Source organism: Asterias amurensis, chromosome 10, assembly GCF_032118995.1.
Source record: "Asterias amurensis chromosome 10, ASM3211899v1".
Classification (NCBI taxonomy): domain Eukaryota; kingdom Metazoa; phylum Echinodermata; class Asteroidea; order Forcipulatida; family Asteriidae; genus Asterias; species Asterias amurensis.
This window is the reverse complement of record NC_092657.1, coordinates 15,124,169-15,145,196: the sequence shown is the minus strand read 5'-3', so window position 1 is coordinate 15,145,196 and position 21,028 is coordinate 15,124,169. Positions and strand designations below refer to the sequence as shown.

Sequence of the window (21,028 nt, the reverse complement as noted above, 5' to 3'; positions counted from 1 at the left end):
AAACACAATTGCAAAGTACATGTACGGACCAAGTCGTGAGTTTGTACGTTTCAAAAAAAACATTTTTGTTTTTGTCCGGCAATGCTGACCAGGTGTATTGCTGCTGAATGCAGAAAAACACTTTTTGAAATGTACCAACTCATGACTTGAACGTACATGTACTTTGCACGTGTGTTTACTATACGCATTGCAGGCAAAGTCTGCCTCGATTGACGTCACAAACAAGGTAGGCGGAGTTAGCCCCCCAAACAACTTTAAATATTTTTTAAACATATAAATCGTGACAAACAATTACTAAAAAAAATTGTTTTATTGTTCGTAAGCATATACTCTTATGTTTGAAAGAAAAACAATTATATTTCCAGGTGACTTTAAATCAACATTACTTTGACAAAAATCAATCTACTACGCTGCCTTTATAAACGTAATTGCTGAAAAAAATGTCTACAAATGAAAAGCACATGTCATTGTGAATTGTGAATTGCCCAATGGAGAGTACAATTATGATGCAATTGACTAGCAGTAAATGTAGCAAACCTTGAAGCATTTCACATTTTGAAAAAAAAAAATAAAGTGAAAAGAAGAAACATCACAAAAACCATGCTTGCTTGGTTATCATGTCCGAGTTACATGTACGCAGGGAGATTTTTAAATAATGTTCATCAGAACATTGAATAATTGGTTTTCTTTCATTTTTGACTTTCAGGGAACATTTTTTACAGAATCAAGTAGAGTTGGCAGCTCTATGGTAGATTTCACTGGTCCATATTTCAACAGAAATGAAACCACTTGGATTGTGATTTTTTACTGGTCCTTATGTTTTAACTGGCATTTGGCCAGTGATTCAGGTAAGGTATACCTTTGGCCAGTGATTCAGGTAAGGTATACCTTTGGCCAGTGATTCAGGTAAGGTATACCTTTGGCCAGTGATTCAGGTAAGGTATACCTTTGGCCAATGAACCAGGTAAGGTATACCTTTGGCCAGTGAACCAGGTAAGGTATACCTTTGGCCAGTGAACCAGGTAAGGTATACCTTTGGCCAGTGAACCAGGTAAGGTATACCTTTGGCCAATGAACCAGGTAAGGTATACCTTTGGCCAGTGATTCAGGTAAGGTATACCTTTGGCCAATGAACCAGGTAAGGTATACCTTTGGCCAATGAACCAGGTAAGGTATACCTTTGGAAATGACTCCACAAATTTATTATCATAAAAACTTACTAGGTAAAAAGCATGGGAGAAGTGTTGATGTTATTTTCAGAAACAACCCTCTTTGAAGTAGTTGTTTTAGAATGCTTTTGCAGTGACACAACAATGTATGGCTTGACTTATGCCAAATGTCTGGCAAAAGTCAAATGATTCTAACAGTTTGAAATGTATGATTAATGAAGCATTATTATTAACATGATTAAAGAGGAGGGAAATGATCAATTCATATTTGCATGGTGCACTCATAATTCCAATTGCGTCCTTATGGAAGTGGGGTAAAAAGTTACAATTCTCTAACCTCATGTTAGAATGATGTAAATTGCCAATTTATTTGATACCAACCCAGTGCGAAATTTGTCAACATCCAGAACATCTGACGGCATCATTCTGACAAAAAAAAAAGGCCTGTAAACTTTTGTATAGGAATGTTTCAGTTCATTACTGACTGTTTTAGGGTGAAATTTGGAACATGACACCATTGGATTTCAACAACTAATGGATAGATTATATGCTTTTCTATCAAAATATCAAATTCAAGGCTGTTTTGATTGAATATTATCGGAAAACAAGTTTTAAAGAGAGATGCATGTTTGGTAATTACTCAAAACAAATAAGAACTTAAAAGTGACGTGGTGACGAGCATTGCAGAGATATTGATAGTTAAGTAGTGTAGTTTTTGAGAAAGAGGTAAATTCTCACTAAAATATTAAAAGACTTCTAGCGAAAAGTCTTTTATTTCTATCTGAAAGCACACAAATTCGTCCAACAAGGGCGTTTTTTCTTTCATCAGTTTCTCGCAACTTCGATGACCAGTTGAGCCAAAATGTTCACAGGCTTGTTATTTTATGCTTATGATGGGATACACCAAGTGAAAACACTGGTCTTTGACAATTACCAAAAATGTACAGTGCCTTGAGCCAAAACATCCCAAGAGAAAACTGTAGAGACCTATTTTTCTCAGAATGTCATCAGATGTTCTGGGCGTTGACAAAATTGCACCGTATTAAATGCAATGACATTTTTCACCATTTTATTATGACGTTAAAGACTTGTACATTTTCTCCACTCACATGAGGACTCTATCTAATTGAAAAAGAGTATCAACGTTGATTTGATGATCATTTCCCTCCCTCTAAAAGGTGGAATCTAACATGATGAAAGACTGCATACCTGGCGTCAAAATCACAGGTGATGTTGTAGTGATAGGGACACTGACATATGTAGGCTGGTAATTAGCGGATGTGATGGCAGCTACACCATTGCTCATCCCGTGGGGGTTGGGTGGGATCCCGTGAGGGTTAGGCGGGATTCCGTGGGGGTTGGACGGGACCCCCTGGTGTTGGTGTTGGTGTTGGTGTGGAGGTGGGGGATGGGACAGCATGTAGTCCCCGGAGCCTGTGGGGGAAGATGAGGTGACAATGGTGGTCGTGGGTGCAGCGCCGTCCAGCAGGCCTGGATGCAAAGCAAGAAGAGGAGGAGGGGTAGAACAAAACAAAAACAAAAAGCCATGCAGGAATCAAACTGGCTGCTTTGTGACTGCGTGGAGCATAGAGAGGTTAAAAAGGGGCTTCGATGTCAAATACAGTTTTGTGATTCACTCATGTTCCAAATGAAAAGGAGCATGACAAAGAAGTCTTTAAACAAAAGTATCTCATGTTTCAAGGGTCTGGGTACTTTTTACATAATGTCCACAGATACTACAGCACCTAATCAAGTAGAATTTTAAGGGAAGCTTTCTACTATCATTATCTTCAAACTGAGTAAGTTAATGTCATTCTGTGGACATTATGTTTTGTGTTTAAAAAAGTACCCAAATCTTTTAATGGTGTAAGTATGTTTAATACCCTCCAAAATGTTCGATGAATGTCAGATTTCAAAACGATTTTGTATGAGAAACTTTGTTTATTCCTGAATGCTGATTATACTTTATCAAAACAGTATTGAATTTGACTTTTTGACTGGCCCATTGTATAGACCCATTTGTTTTTGTATTCTTTTCAATTTTTGCTATGAAAGAGTCTCAAGACAAAATGACGTGAAGCCTTCGAGAAAGACTCTGCTAGGGTCGAAACGTCAGGCCATTAACTATATTTTGCATCTATACTCTCGGACCATTTGGTTGGTAAGTTGTTTGCAACAGCTAATTCTATTTTCTCACAAAATGACATTTTACACGTAACAAGAAGATAGAGAGTTTGTAAGTTTCCCCGGCTTTCTTGAGGACTTTATCTACTGGAAAATGAGTGCCTTACAAAACTAAACTCGACATTGAATCGTTTCTTTTGGGACCCTTTCTCTATGCATGAAGGGAGGAAGGAATTCTTGACACATTTCTACATGAAGTGAGGAGGGAAGGAGGGGCGCATGAAAATGAGAGCATGATTCTATTACACTACATGGTACATGTATATCAGATAAAACAAGGGTGAGAGTCACTGCAAACAAAAAGTCTAGTATCGAGATCTTAAGAGATACATTGAAATTATAGCATTTCTATCTTGCTTATGAAAAAATGTTGGCGACCCCAACCAGAAACATCAAGTTTCAGTGATTTAACTGTTTCCGATCAAACCAAAACCGAGTTGTGAAGACATTTTTTATTTTTTTATTTATCACATTGGCTCAGGTTACCTGAGCCAAAAGAATATTATGTCCAGCCCAATTTCAGAGGGCTGCTTTAAAGGCAGTGGACACTATTGGTAATTACTCAAAATAATTATTAGCATAAAACCTTTCTTGGTGACGAGTAATGGGGAGAGGTTGATGGTATAAAACATTGTGAGCAACGGGTCCCTCTGAAGTACCATAGTTTTCGAGAAAGAAGTAATTTTCCACGAATTTGATTTTGAGACCTCAGGTTTAGAACTTGAGATCTCGAAATCAACCATCTAAACGCACACAACTTTGTGTGACAAGGGTGTTGTTGTCTGTCACTCGACACTTTTGGTTATTGTCAAAGACCAGATCTCCTCACTTCCTTGACGTATCTCAACATACTATGCATAAAATAACAAAACCTGTGAAAATTTGAGACCAATTGGTCTCCGAAGTTGTGAGATAACTATGAAAGAAAAAACACCCTTCACACAAAGTTGTGTGCTTTCAGATGCTTAATTTAGAGACCCCAAAATCTAATTTTGAGGTCTCAAAATCAAATTATTCTTTTCTCAAAAACTACATTACTTCAGAGGGAGCCAATTCTCACAATGTTTTTATACTACCAACCTCTCCCCTTACTAGTTACCAAGTAAGGTTTTATGCTAATATTAATTTGTGTTATTACCAATGGTGTCAACTGCCCTTCATCAACTTCATGCACATCAATTTTTCTGATACTAGAAAAAGGCTCACCAACCAAAATCCCATTTCACATACCCAATTAATTGTGCCATTTAGGGCACAACTCCCAAACGTGCAATGTGCTCTCGGCTGGCAAAACTGTAGCAGTTGTTTCACTATTTAGGACAACCCGTGGGATCCACAAGTTAAATGTAATGCAAGTTGCCAAGAACTTCAAGTCCTTTAGTGAATGATGCGGCCGGCCAGAGATGCAGTTTAGTACCTGTTTTAAGTCGGGATGGGTTCACTGTTCTTGATCAAAATATAGGGACTGCTTTTTGCTGGAGTTTTTTTTTCAACAAGTAGGCACTATGTAAATGATTCAGCTGAACCTTTTCACACGTAGCTTATCCAAGTATCTTTATTGACAATTTGGCCTATAAATCAGCATTACACCAACAAAAACCAATCTATGACCCTAAGTTGTTTTCTCATAATCAGCATACATCATATTTGAGCCCAGTAATCATTGGACTGTGAGCTTTTTATCACTACGTGTATGACTAATCCATGATAAGAGATTGTGAAATACCCAAAAAAACAAGTTGTGTTTTTCTGTCTATACTGCGCCGCACTGGAGCACAGAGTTTTATCTAATGAGATAAGATTAATAAAAAGTACCGTCCTGCTGTTCCAAGTTTTTTTATTTTTTGGGTAGTTTGTTTTTCATCCAAAGATTAATATTCTCAGATGAATCCATTGTACTCTTATCATTAACCACTTCACTTCAGTATTTTACTTTTTTCCTTGCCCACCCACAATTTTTTAATTTTTTTTTTAGAGACACCAACCAAAACGATAGTTAATGTAAAAAACAGTTATTGGCATGACGTTTGTACCATAGCAGAGTCTTTTATTTCAGCTTCTTGGAATTTGTTTTCCTTTGAAAATATCAAGCCATTTTCAAATTAGATTTGAATAATGTCTGGTACAATGACTTGCTTAGTCACAATGTAACGCTTACATTTGAATTCCTCAGACTATAGAGACAGTTGCTATGTCACATGGTTCGGGGGAAGCCTTTGCATAACAACCTCCAGATGAGCAAACCCTGGTACCATTGTGCCATACAAATCCATTCAGAATTGTGTATGGGTGTTCACCATCACTTCTGTAACTACGCAAAAGCTTGCCCCTAATCATGTGACATAGCAACGGTTTTGATAGTCTGAGCATGGTCTTAAGGTACTCAAATTTTAGTGGTAACTTGCAATCAAACACGTCATTGCACCAGACAATTATTCAAATGTAACACTCAAATGGCTTATTGAAACCTTAACTTGAAACTAGTGTTCTCATATTTAGCTCCTGGATTTGATTTTGTTTATCATGTGAAAAAAATTTGAGTAGAACTCAACTCACTGGATTCACAGCTACCTCGGCCGTGAGCCACTGCAAATATAATTGCACTGGTATAATGGGATTTCAAAAAGCAGAGACTTTCCTCTCATTGAGCCGAATATAATGACAAATAATGGTGGCAGTCTGTCTTTTCTTGGTTGCCGCTTTTGTACAAAAATACTACTAGAATCGGCAAAAATTGGGTTGGAATCGGCGGTTCCACAATAACCCTCGGAAAGGGAGTTTACAAGGCATGTTTCCCAGAACCTGTTGTCGCTCTTGATACAGTTGAAACAAAGCAGTGTTATGTGGGTGCGTGCCTGTTCACGCTGCACACTGGAAAGCCTAGGTTGATAAAAATGTCAGCCGCCCGTTTGTCACGAACAAATTTGAGGAAATCCAAAGCAGTTTCAAGCGTTAAAAAACATCTGGCGGGTTTTGCAGGATATTAAAAAGGTTGTCCGACGTGAGGTGGATAGGTTTTTATAAAATGAAAATGAGGCCAGTCTACCTTCACTCTCTGCGAGCAGAAAATTTAAAAAAATTAAAAAATAGGCAAAAAACTCTAAGTGCTTGGTGACAAGTGTGCTGCTAGCAAGTGGCAAACTTTTAAAACAATTTTCTTTATTTTTTTAAACCAATCACTAAAACTAAAAGAGATAAAAATAAGTCTACACTCAGCAGCTTTAGCGTGTAAGTGATTGTGGGACAAGGTCATCAAAAGCTAAGCTCTAACTTCAACAGGAATGTGATTGCTAAATAAGTTACGACAATGAAAACTTAGCTTGTTTTTGAAACCATTTACATAAGTCAAGAGTATCATTTTACAACCCAGACAAATAACTTAGATAGGGTATTTTTCCGATTGTCTGATAAAACCCCGCCCCCCAGACCTTAAATAAATACCCATTTGTTATTTTAGACGATCACTCTAAATTGCAATAAACAGAAGATAAGAGTTTTGTGCAGAAGGTCAGGTATCTTTCTACCTCTTTTGAGAATAAAATAAAAGCAAGATATGTTTTTTTTTTTTCAAATAGTCCTAACTTAAAGGTAATAAAACAGGATTGGTAGAGTTGACAAACTAGTGACAGATAATGGTAATGTTTTGTGTGATTTCTACCTCCATCTTTGAGAGGGCAAGGCCCTATTTCATTTTGAAAGGGCCACTTCCATTTGAAGTCTATATGAAACATTTGAAGGGGCATCGAGGCCTAGACCAGGGCAACAAAGGCCATGACCTCCTTCCTTCTCCTCTGCGAAATTCCAGGCCTAAACTTTATAACGAACATGTGGAAATTTGGATGCGCTGTACGAGTCAGGAAAAAAAAAATGAGAAACCCTCAAAATTTTGTTTAAAAGTCAGCAGATAATGTTAAGGTTTTGTGATCAGAAAGCCCACATGAAATAATGAACCTGTGAAATTGGGGCTGATTCTTAGCGAGTCAGGCGAAAAAATAGTGAAAAGCCATGAACAATTTACAGCTTGTACACACATCAATTTGTCTATAATTTTGGTTTTTAACACCGAAACCACCTGCTTTCTTTTTTTTTTTACTCTGCTTTTTAAATACTTTTCTCGAATCGAATAACATATCTAGATTTCTGAAGGAAATATTTCTGAGAGAGAAAAATAGTTCTTGTGTGATGAGGTTCATTTCAGTAAGCTTTCGAACTGAAACTATTTGTTAATCTTCACCAATCTTGTGTGAGGCCTTTAAATCAGGAAATTATCTTGGTAAACCACAAACCTGGCAAGTTGAGCTCAAGGCAAATTTTTTTTCCCTGTTCATTCATGAGGATGCGGCCTTAGCATTTGTAGCATTCACATTCCGAGTTGAGTACTAGACCGATCCAGTAGGCTCCGCCTCTAACGTACATGTGAGCAAGAACACGTGGGGTTCTCCTTTCTGCACAACTCTGCCGCACGCGCCAAGATACGCGCGCGCATGTTGGACCTTATTTGTCGGACGTTCGTTGCGTTGTGATTGGTCAACACGCAATGGGGCGGAGCTTAATGGATCGGTCTATTGAGCAAGCCTTTGAACCTTGATTTGAGTGCAGCTGCAAAAACCTCCACCATTCATACCATGAACCGCAACGTGCTTTCAGCAAAAAACAAAAAAAAAACACTAAGAAGAAGACTAAACACTATCCCTGCGAAAAACAAAAATGGCAAGACTACCCTTCTACGCCCATGATGATTTGACACCAGGAGTTTGGTTTCCGGTAGGGGGTTTGTGTTAGTACCTGTCGCGTGGCAGAAGAAATGCCGCAGCTTCGTGTCTCTTTAGAATTACCGCTTACCATCTAACGGGAGCCCCATAGTGGTCAGGACGTGCTCGGATGCCAGGGATTTGGCGTCCTCCACGCTGGTACAAAGCTTGGAGGGTTGCATCCCGCCAGGATAGCTCTGGCTCAGGGCTGGTATTTGGACCTGTATGGTGGAAGAACATAGATTGAATACAAAATATTGGGGAGAACCCTGAATGCATTGTTCTTGTTGTTTGTAGTCTCGTAATCAATGACAACATCTCCTGATATGTCACAAGTGAGCCAATTTTCACATCTGAACAGAGTTTCCATTTAGACACTTTTAAGAGTCAGGGGTTTCCCTTAATTTTTACAAAATGTGGGCAATCTGGAGCCAAACTTTTGTATGTTTGGCTGAGCACGCTGAATTGTAACAAGGTCTTTATAATGTTTTTTGTAAGTTGTCTATTTGGTTTTAAAAGTTATACTGTGCAATCTGGAGCATTTTATTATGGTTTTTGGACAAATCTTTACAGGACCATAAATGGTTTTAACCGACCAAAACTTCAAAAGGCAGATCAACTTTCAATGTCTTTATTTGCACAACAACACCAATATTTATCTAATTTTATTGATCAATAAGTAATTAGTATACTTTGATTTGTAAACTGAGGATAAAAGGAAGAACAGTACTTAAACAATTGAGAGCACAATATTTTTGAGGGATTTTTTTTTTCTTTTTGGTGGTTTGTATACTAATGTTTGTCTGTTAGTTTTTTAAGGGTGTTGGGTATTTTGTCTGTTTGTTTTTGTTTGTTATGGGGTGTTGTTTGGTTGTTTGTTTGTCTGTCTTAGCTCAGGCCTGATACTTCACGGAGGCAACGAAGGCGATTGCCTCCGTGTCCACTGGTCATTGCCTTGGTGCCCTCGAAATGCTCCAGTACAAATTTGCAATTTCATCATAGGGTGCCCTTTACCAAAAAGAAAATGCCTTGGTGCCCTTGCCCTTTCAAAAACGAAGCATACAGGCCTGTTAGCTGTCTGTTTGATTTTTACTGTACCTTGTAGACAAAGAGCTGATCATTGTTGGGTCCTCTGCTTGACAGCAGTGTGTAGGTTGGCATGCCCCAGTTGTGCTTGGTGCATTCCTCTTCAAGAATCTGATGGAACAAAAAGGCAACAATTTTTGGTAATGGAAGAAATGCTTTCGCAAATTCCACGATAAATCATTACATTGACCATTGATACCAGATATATAAAGGTAGGATCACAGATTGGTTTTTCGCAACTTTAAAATGATGGATTGGCAAAGTTTTCAAGAACGATACAATACAAGAACGATACAAGAACGATACAAGTCACACGAGAAAGTCTCAGCTGAAAACAATGCATACTTCTATAGAAAACAGTATTCAACTGTCACTTTCTCAGGTGACTTTTATTAAGGGAATAAAAGGGTAGCGACGAGTTCTTAAACGGCCGTTTAAAACCCCCAGGGTCGTTGCTGTGTGATAAATGCCCGAGCCTTAGGCGAAGGCCTTTATCACACGGCAGCGACCCTGCAAGATTTTAAACGGCCGTTTAAAGGATTTGGGTACTTTTTTAAAATGTCCATAGATTTACATTAAACTTTCAGGGTTTGAAGATAATGATAGTGGAAAGCTTCCCTTCAAATATTACGTGCGGAGGTGCTGTAGTTTTTGAGAAATGAGTAAAACAACATCATGAAAATATATTTGTAAATGATTAAAATAATTTTCGTCTCATGAGATGAAAATTATTTTCATGATATTGTTGTACTCATTTCCCCAAAACTACACCTCCGCACGTAATATTTTCAGGGAAGCTTTCTACTATCATTATCTTCAAACTGTGTAAGTTTAGTGTAAATCTGTGGACATTGTGTTTTCTGTCCTACAAAAGTTACATAGACCCTTTAAGAACGAGTCACTACTCTTTTATTCACATTCATAAATGCCTTTTTGGTTAAAAGGCGTGATTAAGTAAGAATTTGTGTAAAACTTATCCGTTTCGGTTGGGCTTGAGCTCTGTACGTCTGTGTGTTGCATTGTTATGACTGAGACGCCTATTTCCGACAGTTTCTAGACTCGTTCGTGCGCGTATAGTCTTGGTGCAAGACGCTCTTGTTTCCTTTCACACGCAGCGCGCCCAACTCACCGACAGCACCCGCATCGCCCGTAACAAGAAACTTGCACCAAGATTAGTGTGTAGTATCCGAAAAACAACCGATTATAAACAGAGCTCCAGCTGGTCATTATCAACCATTTAAACACCCCCATGTGTCATGCTCTCCACCAATAGGAATAGCGAAACTGTCTGAGGTATTTATGAATGTATCTTTCTTGATAACTTTGCTTGTAAATCTTTACGTTAAAACCAAATCTCTGACCATACCTTTAAAAGGAGGGTTGGTAATCGTCAAAAATCACTTCAATTTTTAAGGTCGTTAATTGTTGGAGTAATTACCCATACTCCGCCTAATGCTTAACACGTGCAACAAAACAGAAATACATTGGCATGCTTTTGTGGAATGTCCCATGCTAATGGTAATCATGCATATTATTTAGCGAAAGAAACATGCCATGCTATATTTCCCTGTCAAGTCCTTAAAGTCACCTGGAAGTGGTATTTTTTCAAAATAAAGCTTTTGTCACTAATAATGTGTTTTGATGAGTGGAATGTGAATAAACAGTTAACTTAAGTTTTAAAAAATCAGTTCTTATGTTATTTACAAATTTAAGAGTAGACCCCGACCCCAGAGGGCGCTGTTCGTGACGTCAATCGAGGCAGACTTTGCCTGTAATGCGTAGAGTAAACACAATTGCAAAGTACATGTACGGACCAAATCATGAGTTTGTACGTTTAAAAAAAAAATGTTTTTGTTTTTTTCCCGGCAATGCCGACCGGGTGTATTGTACGCAGAAAAACACTTTTTGAAATGTACCAACTCACGACTTGGACGTACATGTACTTTGCGCGTGTGTTTACTATACGCATTGCAGGCAAAGTCTGCCTCGATTGACGTCACAAAAGGGGTAGGCGGAGTCAGCCCCCCAAACAAATTTATATATTTCTGTAACATATAAATCGTGACAAACAATTACTAAAAAAAAGGTTTTATTGTTCGTAAGCATATACTCTTATGTTTGAAAGAAACAAAATTCTATTTCCAGGTGACTTTAAATGCATGCTACAAAATCAATCCAAAATGTGTTTATTTATTTGATGACTGTGTGAACGTAACTTTGCTTGAGCATTAAAATGGTTGTGACAACACAAAGCGTGTGCTACTAAAACTTCTTAGGATTGTAATATAAAGAATATAATTAGCATCAATTACAATTTCCTAGTTGCACCTGGTTGGCTACTTTACAAAAAGTGCATCTTATATACGGGATTTAGTTGAACATCCTTAACCAGCGACATAATGTAGAAACCTTCACTCCACAAATCAATATCTTTTGTCAGCATGTTTCTCGCTCAACTATGCCTACATGTACACTAAACCTTGCTACTTAAATATTTATGTATACCAAAAGAAAAAATTATTCAAACATAATCACTAAAACTAGAAAAAAAAACTATCCTTAAACCAGTTTCATGGTTCTTACGTATGTAAAGATAAAAAAATAACTGATTACAAAATGTAAACAGGCCATTAGAATGACGGATCAAACAATTCAATTTGCTTTTTTTTAAATTGTTTTGACCAACCTTTTCACCCAAATTTTGATTTCTAGACTATACAGTATACTGAAGAACAAAGTTACGATGGAGGTATTTTAAACAATGCTCTCCCAGCTCAGAAAGTGTTTTTAATGGCTTTTCCTGGCTTCAGCAGGCACCTTTCTTAGTTGGAACAGAAGAGCAAATCTGCGACATCTCTCCATTGAGCACTGAAGTCAGCTATTACAACAAGGGGTGCGTTTTCGCGGTCGTAACCAATACAGCTGTTTGTGTTGAACTTGCCGTGGGTTAACCACCAGCCATTGACTGAAACAGTTATGTTACGACCGCAAAAACACACCAATGATCGACTGTTGAAAATGAACTTTAAAATAGACTGTTCTTCTATTATTTGAAATGAAAACCAAATTTCTATTTTCAGTTAATTTCCTTTGACCCAAGTTTGAAGAAAAAAAAAATGAAATCTTTTGAATACCAGATTGATAAATACACTAAGTACATGTAGCTCTTATGACTAAATGTTAAGAAATAAAAAGAAATTCTTGTGATGAATGTTGTCTACTCTTGAAGGATCAAAAAAATGGATGAAATACCTGGACAAAACTCTTCTGAGGCTTGAGGGTTACCGGGTTGGTTGGCGTCAGTTCCATTCCAGGGATTATATCATATAGCCTTGACTATTAGTACAATGGTGATCAGGTATAGGGAGCGGGACATCGGTGAAGATGTTATGTGAATCATGGGGGAGAAGGGATGGGGTGCAAGATGGGGTGCAGTCGTTGATCACAGACGAAGATGAAGAGGGTACCAATGGATTGAGGAGAAGGAGGGGTGAAAAGATGGGGGATGGGCCAGCAAGATTGGAGAGGGTGTGGTTGGTTGGTTGATCACAGAAGAGGTTGATAAGGAATTGGATAGGAGGAAAAGGAATGGGGTGGGGATGATGGTCCAGCGAGATAGGGTGCAGTTGTTGATCACAGAAGAAGACGAGAGGGCGCCAATGGATTGAGGAGGGGTGAAAAGATGGGGATGGGCCAGCAAGATTGGAGAGGGTGTGGTTGGTTGGTTGATCACAGAAGAGGTTGATAAGGGAATTGGATAGGAGGAAAAGGAATGGGGTGGGGATGGTCCAGCGAGATAGGGTGCAGTCGTTGATCACAGAAGAAGAGATGGTGGCATTGGATTGAGGAGTAGGTGGGAAAAGAATGGGGAGGGGCCAGCAAGATTGGAGAAGGGGGTTGGTTGGTTGATCACAGAAATTGATAAGGAAATTTGATAGAGGGGGAAGAGATGTGGGATGGGCCAGCAAGATGAGGTGCATTGGTTGATTGGTCATAGAGGAAGATAAATAGAAGGCAATGGATAGACGTAAAGGGAGAAGAAACAGGAGCAGGGTTGGTGATGAAAAGTAAACATTTTTATGTTGCACAAACATGACAATTTTAAGTAACAACAAAATTAGTATAATGATAGGAGTAGATTTGGGGAATGATAACAGTATGATAAGAGATATTAATTTGGAAAAAGTTGTTAAAAGATTTGAGTTTATCAAAGTGTGACAGAATTGAGACAATTTATTTTTGTTGATGATTTTGTTTATTCGAAAAACACATGGATGTGCAATAAATTCACAACATCATGAAAAATAGAAATGTTGTCGGAAATGTTTATTTTAGAGACAAAAATTATAGGTGTTTTGGGTAGGTACAAGAAGTGTAGAAAAAATGTGCATACAGTCATGGTTGTAGGGGAAAATACCATTTTGGAAAAAGTGTTTGGAAAATGTTGGGAAAGGGAATGGATGTGAAGATGGGGAAATTGTGCAGGTCATGCAAATGTAAAGAGGTTTTTTTTATGAAAAAGGATTGTCATTTGAGGTGCAAGTTGGAGGATGTTCATGATGTGTTGGGGAGAAGTTTGGATGGGTATAAACGAGAGGAAAGGAGAAAATGCAAAAAAAAAATAAACAAGCTGTTAGAGATTAGTTAGTAATCATGCTCAAAGTTATAAAACAGAAATGTTTAAAATTGTTGATGTTATTTTAAAAGAAATCTACATGTAGCTCAGGTTACCAGCCATGAAGGCATGCCATTCAACATGCTCACATTCTTTGACTCTGACTGATTGCTTTGTTATTTTTAGTCAGGATTAATTTTTCAAATTCTCTTTGATGAAACTTTGTCACTCTAGATTTACGGCAACAACTCCGGTTAAATCAGGCTTGGAGTTCCGTTTTTAAGAGAGTGAGGCCATTTTCATTTTGCAAAGAGTACTTCTTTGGGGAAATCTTCAAGTCGATGGGAAACATTTGAATGAGTATCAAGGTCAAGACCTGGGCCCAATTTCATAAAGCCTGAGTACAGAAACCTGCTAAGCACAGGAAAGTCTTGCTTAGCAAAAACAGGTTACCTTCCACAGGGCCCAGTGTCATAATTAAGGAAACCAGTCGCAAATGTGTTAACTTAAAGGAACACGTTGCCTTTGCTCAGACGAGTTGGTCTATAAAAAGCGTTTGTAACCCTTTTTTATAAAATGCACATATGGTTGGAAAGATGTTTTAAAAGTAGAATACAATGATCCACACAAGTTTGCCTCGAAATTGCGTGGTTTTCCTTTTACTGTGCAAACTAACACGGTCGGCCCTTTAAATGCGAGTCAAAAATTTGACTCCCATAAATGGCCGACCGTGTTAGTCGATGAGGTAAAAGGAAAACCGTGCAATTTCAAGGCATGTTTGTGTAGATCATTGTATTCTACTTATACAACATCTTTCTACCCATATGCATTTTATAAAAAACGATACAAACGCTTTCTAAAGACCAACTCGACCGATCCAAGGCAACGTGTTCCTTCAAGTTAACACATTTGCGACTGGTTTCCTTAATTATGACACTAGGCCCTGTGCAACAGAGACCATGACCTCCAAGGCACTAAATAAAGGCCGGTTTTAAGTCGATCGCGCGATGGTTTCGCAATGAAAATCTTGGCGCATGATCATGAAAAAAAAAGTTTTAAGTCATCGCTGAGGCCACAGCAATGAACTATAATAAATTATGCTTTTTATGATTTTGCATCAAGATTTGCACCGTGCGACCATCGCGCTACCGACTTGAAACCGGCCTTTAATGTAACTCTAGGCCTGAAGTTTACATCAAATGACAACAATTACCTCAGCTGGTTTGCGACCATCATAGTTATAGCGACCATAGCCACCACGTCCTCCAGCCTGAAGGCCTCCATAGTTCCTCATACCGCCAGCACCGCGCATACCAGCTGCCCCACGGCCACGCCCCCTAGGTGAGAAGGCAGCACCACCTCCACGCATGGCAAGACCACCTCTACCTGCTGTTCCAAATCTAAGGATAGAGGACAAACTTTAATTGGCAAGTGAGCTTTTTTGGTTTTGATACAAATGTTGGGCAGTGAAAGAGATTCATAACACCACTTTTGCAAGGCTAATTTTACACCTCTTTTACAAAGGACACAATTAATAGCCCTTTTCAAATTACTCTTTTCCCCCCTTGGTTGATCGTCTTAATCCAGGGTTTTCCCCCGGTCTGCCTCGGCAAAAAGGCATACCCAGAAAAAGAGCCACCCCTGCTCCAGAGTAGGGGTTCTTGCAGTGTGCAGCCGTAACCCCGTGGAATAGGGACCTAGGTGGGGACAGTGTGAAAATGCGCCAGGGTAACGATGGGGAAAAAGTCCAAGGATCTCATCAGATCTTGCAGTGTGCAGCCGTAACCCCATGGAATAGGGACCTAGGTGGGGACAGTGTGAAAGTGCGCCAGTGTAAGGATGGGGAAAAAAGTCTCAGGATCTCATCAGGGCTGTATTCCCTTGGGATTAAGAGTTTAACAGTGAGAAAAGGGCTTAAATGATAAATTATCATGTAGACAGTCCATAGATGTGCATTTTGGGCCCGCTTGTAGAAATCTTGGTAAAACTTTAGGGCATCGATACTACCTGGAGCAAACTAAGCCAATTCAAAGAAACTGTTGACAGTTTAAAGTTAAAATGTGAGATAATTAAAAAGCAAATTGAGGTTCAAGAACAAAAAAAATTGAATTCAGTGGGACTCGATCCAAAGACCTCCGGATTAAAATACCGCCACTCTACCAACTGAGCTATGATTTAAAAGTAATAAAAATGAACACAAACGGCTGTTCCAGAAAGAACTTCTTTCATTTCATTTTCATTTCATTTATTCTGCTTTTGAAGTCAAGGACTCTCAGAAAAGTGAACTCAATTACTGCACTAGCCAAGAACCCAATGGAGAGAGAAGACAAGGAAGGAAGTTTTCTTACCCGTTGACAGCTCCTGTGTTGTTGTACGGCTGGTAGTATGGTGGCTGCTGAACGGTCAACGGCTGTTCAAATGAGCCATAGCCATAAGCTCCAGGCTGGATGTAACCTCTACCACGGGGGAACCTCATCAGGTTGTTCTTGTCTACTGGCTTGGCAAACACTACCTCGATGACTGAACCGTCAATTGTGGCACCTGAAGATAGCAAATTATAAGAATTTGGTGATAGGATATGTATGAAAAAAACATTAAGATCCTCTTAACAAAGTAATTAATAATAATAATACAAGGTATTTATAAAGCGCTATAACTAACAAAGGAAAGTACCAGCGTTGTACACAATAGACCGATCCATTAGGCTCCACCCATGGCGCACGTGCGAGCAAGAACACGTGAGCCACTACAATGCACAACTCTGCCGCGCCCGTCAAGCTTGTCGAACTTTAATTTGTCGGACTTTTGGTTGCGCAATGGGTTGTGATGGGATGGGCTTAATGGAGTGGTCTATTAACAACGAGCAATGAAATAAACAAAATAAGCAAACAAATCAATTGAACAAGTGGGTTTTTAGAGATTTCTTGAAAACTTCTAGTAAGCTACATTAGAGTGGCGGATGCTGTCATGGTAAATTGTTCCAGAGTTTGGGGGCAGCAGCGCGGAAGCTTTTTCCCCCAGTAGCGGTGCATGTTTTGGGAATGGCAAGTAGTCTGGTGTCGGTAGATGACCGGAGGTATCTATTCAGTTTGTACTAAAACTTAATGAGATCCGTTAGGTATGAAGGGGTAACGCTGTATTGAGACATTTGAAGACCATGGGCCCATTTCATAGCGCTGCTAAGCACAAAAATTTGCTTAGCATGACATTTCTCCCTTGATAAAAACAGGAATGCCAACCAAATTTTCATTTGATTTTCAGGACAAGCAAACAGCAGCTGAACACCAATAAGAAGCAACATGCAACAAATGGAAATTTGGTTGGTAATCCTGTTTTTATCAAGGAAGAAATTTCATGCTAAGCAAATTTTTGTGCTTAGCAGCTCTATGAAATTGGGTCCAGGGTATAGTATTTTAAAGTTGATACAGTTATAAAGTAATTGTAGTGATTAGGCATGGGCAGCTAGTCAAATTCACTAACCGACTAGAACAGGAGGTGTACATCAAAGACGAGGGTTTTTTATGTCTGAAGAAAATAGTATTTTTTTCCTTTAAAGGGAAGGTACACATTTGGTTATTACTCAAAACAAGTATTAACTTAAAAACTGACTTGGTAACAAGCATTGGAGAGCTGTTGATAGTATAAAACATTGTGAGAAACGACACCCTCTGAAGTAACGTAGTTTTTGAGAAAGAGGTAATTTCTCATTAAAATAATAAAAGACTTCTAGCTAGAAGTCTCTATTCATATCTGAAAGCACACAAAGGGTGTTTTTTCTTTCATAATTTTCTCGCAACTAGATGACCAATTGCGCCCAAATTTTCACAGGCTTGTTATTTTATTACCAAACAGGTACAGTGCCTTTAAGATGCCTTGTGTATTTTAAATTTAACAAAAAATCATGTGGCATATAATGTACTTGGCTTTCATGACCTTGCCAACTTTTATCCATTTACGCAATCGATACCACAATGTTGATTTGAATGACTTTGCTATTTCCCCCATCGTGAGATAATCATCATTATTTGCACTGTAACTTGTACAGTATAAGCTCACACAAGATTAAAAGGACTAACTACATGTAGCAATGACCAAGTGTATTTTTCATGATTTGAAGGCTTTTCATTTGCTTTTCAGTTGCCCTTGTGGCTTTATAGTTAATAATAGAACCAAAGAAAGACGCAGGACGGCTTTGTAGAGGTGCTGGTCACCTGTTTCTCCTCGCCACTCACTGGCTTGGTATTTTTTAGCTATTCGATTCTTTATTTTTTTTTTCGTATTGATTTGTATTTCTATATTTTTATGCCAGTGTAAAGTCTAATAAAACTAAACTAAAATCTAGTTCAGCGAATGCATTTGGAAATCATCTGTAAATTGCACTATATAATTGTTTTTAAAAAAACATGCATTGTAATCTTATGGATTGATATCATAGTCTGTTGTCCGGATTACGGAAGAATTATTCATTACCTTAAAACAGCAAATAAATACACTGGATATCGAGTGTTCGCATAAAATTAAAAAACAGAGGGATTTGTCAGTGTAAACAAAAATTAAACCTCAAGATTTCTTTTGAACAAATAAATTTGATATTAAAAAAAGTATGTTAAGTTTGGTGAAAACTCTACTTGAAAATCTGTATGAAATATTTGAACATCCTTGTTGACAGCGGAAAAGGTTCAATCAGGGTCATGGATAAAACCAAAATGGTTAGTTATACTTCAAAAGACAAAAACATTTCGAGTGTAAGAAGAAAAAAAATTGTACCACATCAATAAATATTTTGCAATATTCATTCATGATTATGACATAATATTGGCATCATTAGCTTCTTTTACATTCCAAACTAGTTCTTAATAAAACAAACAAATTTACACCAAAATTAAATGCAATTTTTCTAAGCAAACACAAACACTCCCCTATCCTCGCCCTCCGCAAAAAATATTGTGAATCCAAAACAATCTCAAATTCTCAACAGACACTCACCATCCATTTCTTTCAGGGCAACGTAGGCATCCTCCCGAGACATCAGATGTACAAAGGCAAAGTCTCGCAGCTTCTTGACACGTTCAACACTGCCTTCCTTCAACTTGTTGAAGGCTGCCTGGATGGTCTCTTCAGTAGTGTGCAACATTAGGTTGCGCACATACAAAATCTTGACCTGAAATGGTAGAAAGCATACATAAGATAAACTATTGGTTACAACCATGTAATTGCGTTAAAGGCAGTAGACACTATTGGTAATTACTCAAAATAATTATCAGCATAAACCTCACTTGGTAACGCAGGCCTGAAACTTCACGGAGGCAACGAAGGCGACGGAGGCAACGAAGGCGATTGCCTCCGTGTCCCCTGGTCTCTGCCTTGGTGCCCTTGAAATGCTCCAGTACAAATTTGCAATTTAATCATAGGGTGCCCTTTACCAAAAAGAAAATGCCTTGGTGCCCTTCCCTTTCAAAAAACGAAGCATACAGCCCTAGTAACGAGTAATGGGGAGAGGTTGATAGTATAAAACATTGTAAGAAACGGCTCCCTCTGAAGTGAAATAGTTTTCGAGAAAGAATTCATTTTCCACGAACTTGATTTCAAGACCTCAAGTTTAGAATTTGAGGTCTTGCAATCAAGCATCTGAAAGCACACAACTTCATGTGACAAGGGTGTTTTTTTATTTCATTCATATCTCGCAACTTCGACGACCAATTTAGCTCAAATTTTCACTGGTTTGTTATTTTATGCATCAATGTTTAGATACACCAAGAGAGACGACTGGTCTTTGGCAATTACCAATAGTGTCCACTGTCTTTAACACCATTCTGTATAAATTGCCAGGTAGAGTTTGTTCTTTAGAGAACTGTCTTGCAATTCTACTACCGCTGAGTATGTTTTCCATGTTTTTCCAGAGACTTCTCAGTTCTGAAAAGGACTGTGCTGCTTTTGAACTACAGTGTCCTATATTAACCTGGCTGGAAGATAGAAATTGGCTGGGACTACTCTATGTACTACCTTGGCATAGGATTATTATTAACTGCACTACCACTGAGTGAGTTCTGAATTGGTCTTAATGTTTCAACTAGCTTGCTCTAGTCGTCATCAGGAGACTGAACAGGTATAATTCTCTTTTGAGGGAGTGTTGGTTGTGAAAAGAACCGATTGGACATTTCGAAAACCTTCAAACATCACTGATTAGACGCCAATGTAAGTTTTGATTCTAGCATCCCAATCAAAACTTGTTTGCCCTGGCAAAAACAGATAACACTTTATGTACTGTACATGGCTTGCCCCTGGCCTTGCCTTTGTGCCCCATCAAATGTTTCCCAAAGATTTTCCAAAGGAAGAAATAGAACCCGTTGTAAAAAGAGAATGGCCTTGCACTCTCTCTAAGATGAAAAAACCATGGCTGATTTCAGTATGTAAGATGTTTTTGGTTTTGTTATGTGGCTTTACAAGGGATGAGAAGAATCACAAATCTTTGTATTTTAGTGTCTGGCATTAAGGCTACAGACACAATGAGATCTATTTCACTGAAAAACACACAAGTCTTTCAAGTCAATAATGTGGCTTACCAACTAAAGTAATTCTTTAGAGCCTCTACCATTGTCTATTAAACTACAAAGTGTGTTATTTGTTCTTATTGTGCCAAACAAGTCTGTGTAAACCAACATGTGTACACATGCATGTATGCTTTGGTCAAGAGCCTCATCAAAGAACCAGTTTGCATAGGTAAAACGTTTTAAGGTCATAAAGTTCATTCAAAGTACTATCATTTTACAACCTGAATCTTCAAATTGACATACAATAGACCCCAAACAAGGAGCCTCCATTAGGGCAGTACTGCTGTTTTTACTGGAAAGTAAGTACCATGTTCAGCGTTGTAGCAATGGTGGGCGGTGCTACGCGGGCCTTCCCAGGACTCACAATTTTTGCCAGAGAAAAAATAGAAAAATTTACTCAGAGAAAAATACAAATGCCGCCCAGCACAGATTTCAAATATTGTCCACTTTGCATTGATCTGAGACACAGCTGATGATGAGGAGAATCAAATGTCATAGAGAAAGAACACAATCAAAGGACTCGATTATTGGAGGAAAATTCTCACTTCAGGCCCTAATTCCATGAAGCTGTAACCAAAATTAGTGTTTAAAGCGGTAGACACTATTGGTAATTGTCAAAGACCAGTCTTCTCACTTGGTGTATCTCAAATATGCATGAAATAACAAACCTGT

The 21,028-nt window shown here is 38.4% G+C and overlaps 1 protein-coding gene across 4 annotated transcripts in view; it reads right to left on the bottom strand.

Moving 5' to 3' along the window:
• The window catches only part of LOC139943505 (APOBEC1 complementation factor-like), a 46,230-nt gene that overhangs the window by 10,925 nt on the left and 14,277 nt on the right, over nt 1-21,028 (bottom strand). The window contains exons 2-8 of one of the 4 annotated variants that reach the window (XM_071940329.1): nt 18,792-18,966; nt 16,154-16,346; nt 15,019-15,205; nt 12,443-12,526; nt 9,203-9,301; nt 8,196-8,325; nt 2,379-2,660 (exon numbers count right to left, since the gene is read on the bottom strand). In XM_071940329.1, coding sequence (XP_071796430.1) covers nt 2,379-2,660; nt 8,196-8,325; nt 9,203-9,301; nt 12,443-12,526; nt 15,019-15,205; nt 16,154-16,346; nt 18,792-18,966 — 1,150 coding nt within the window. Of the gene's footprint in view, nt 1-2,378; nt 2,661-8,138; nt 8,326-9,202; nt 9,302-12,442; nt 12,527-15,018; nt 15,206-16,153; nt 16,347-18,791; nt 18,967-21,028 lie in introns of all 4 variants that reach the window. The other 3 variants (XM_071940331.1, XM_071940333.1, XM_071940332.1) reach the window with 3 other exon arrangements.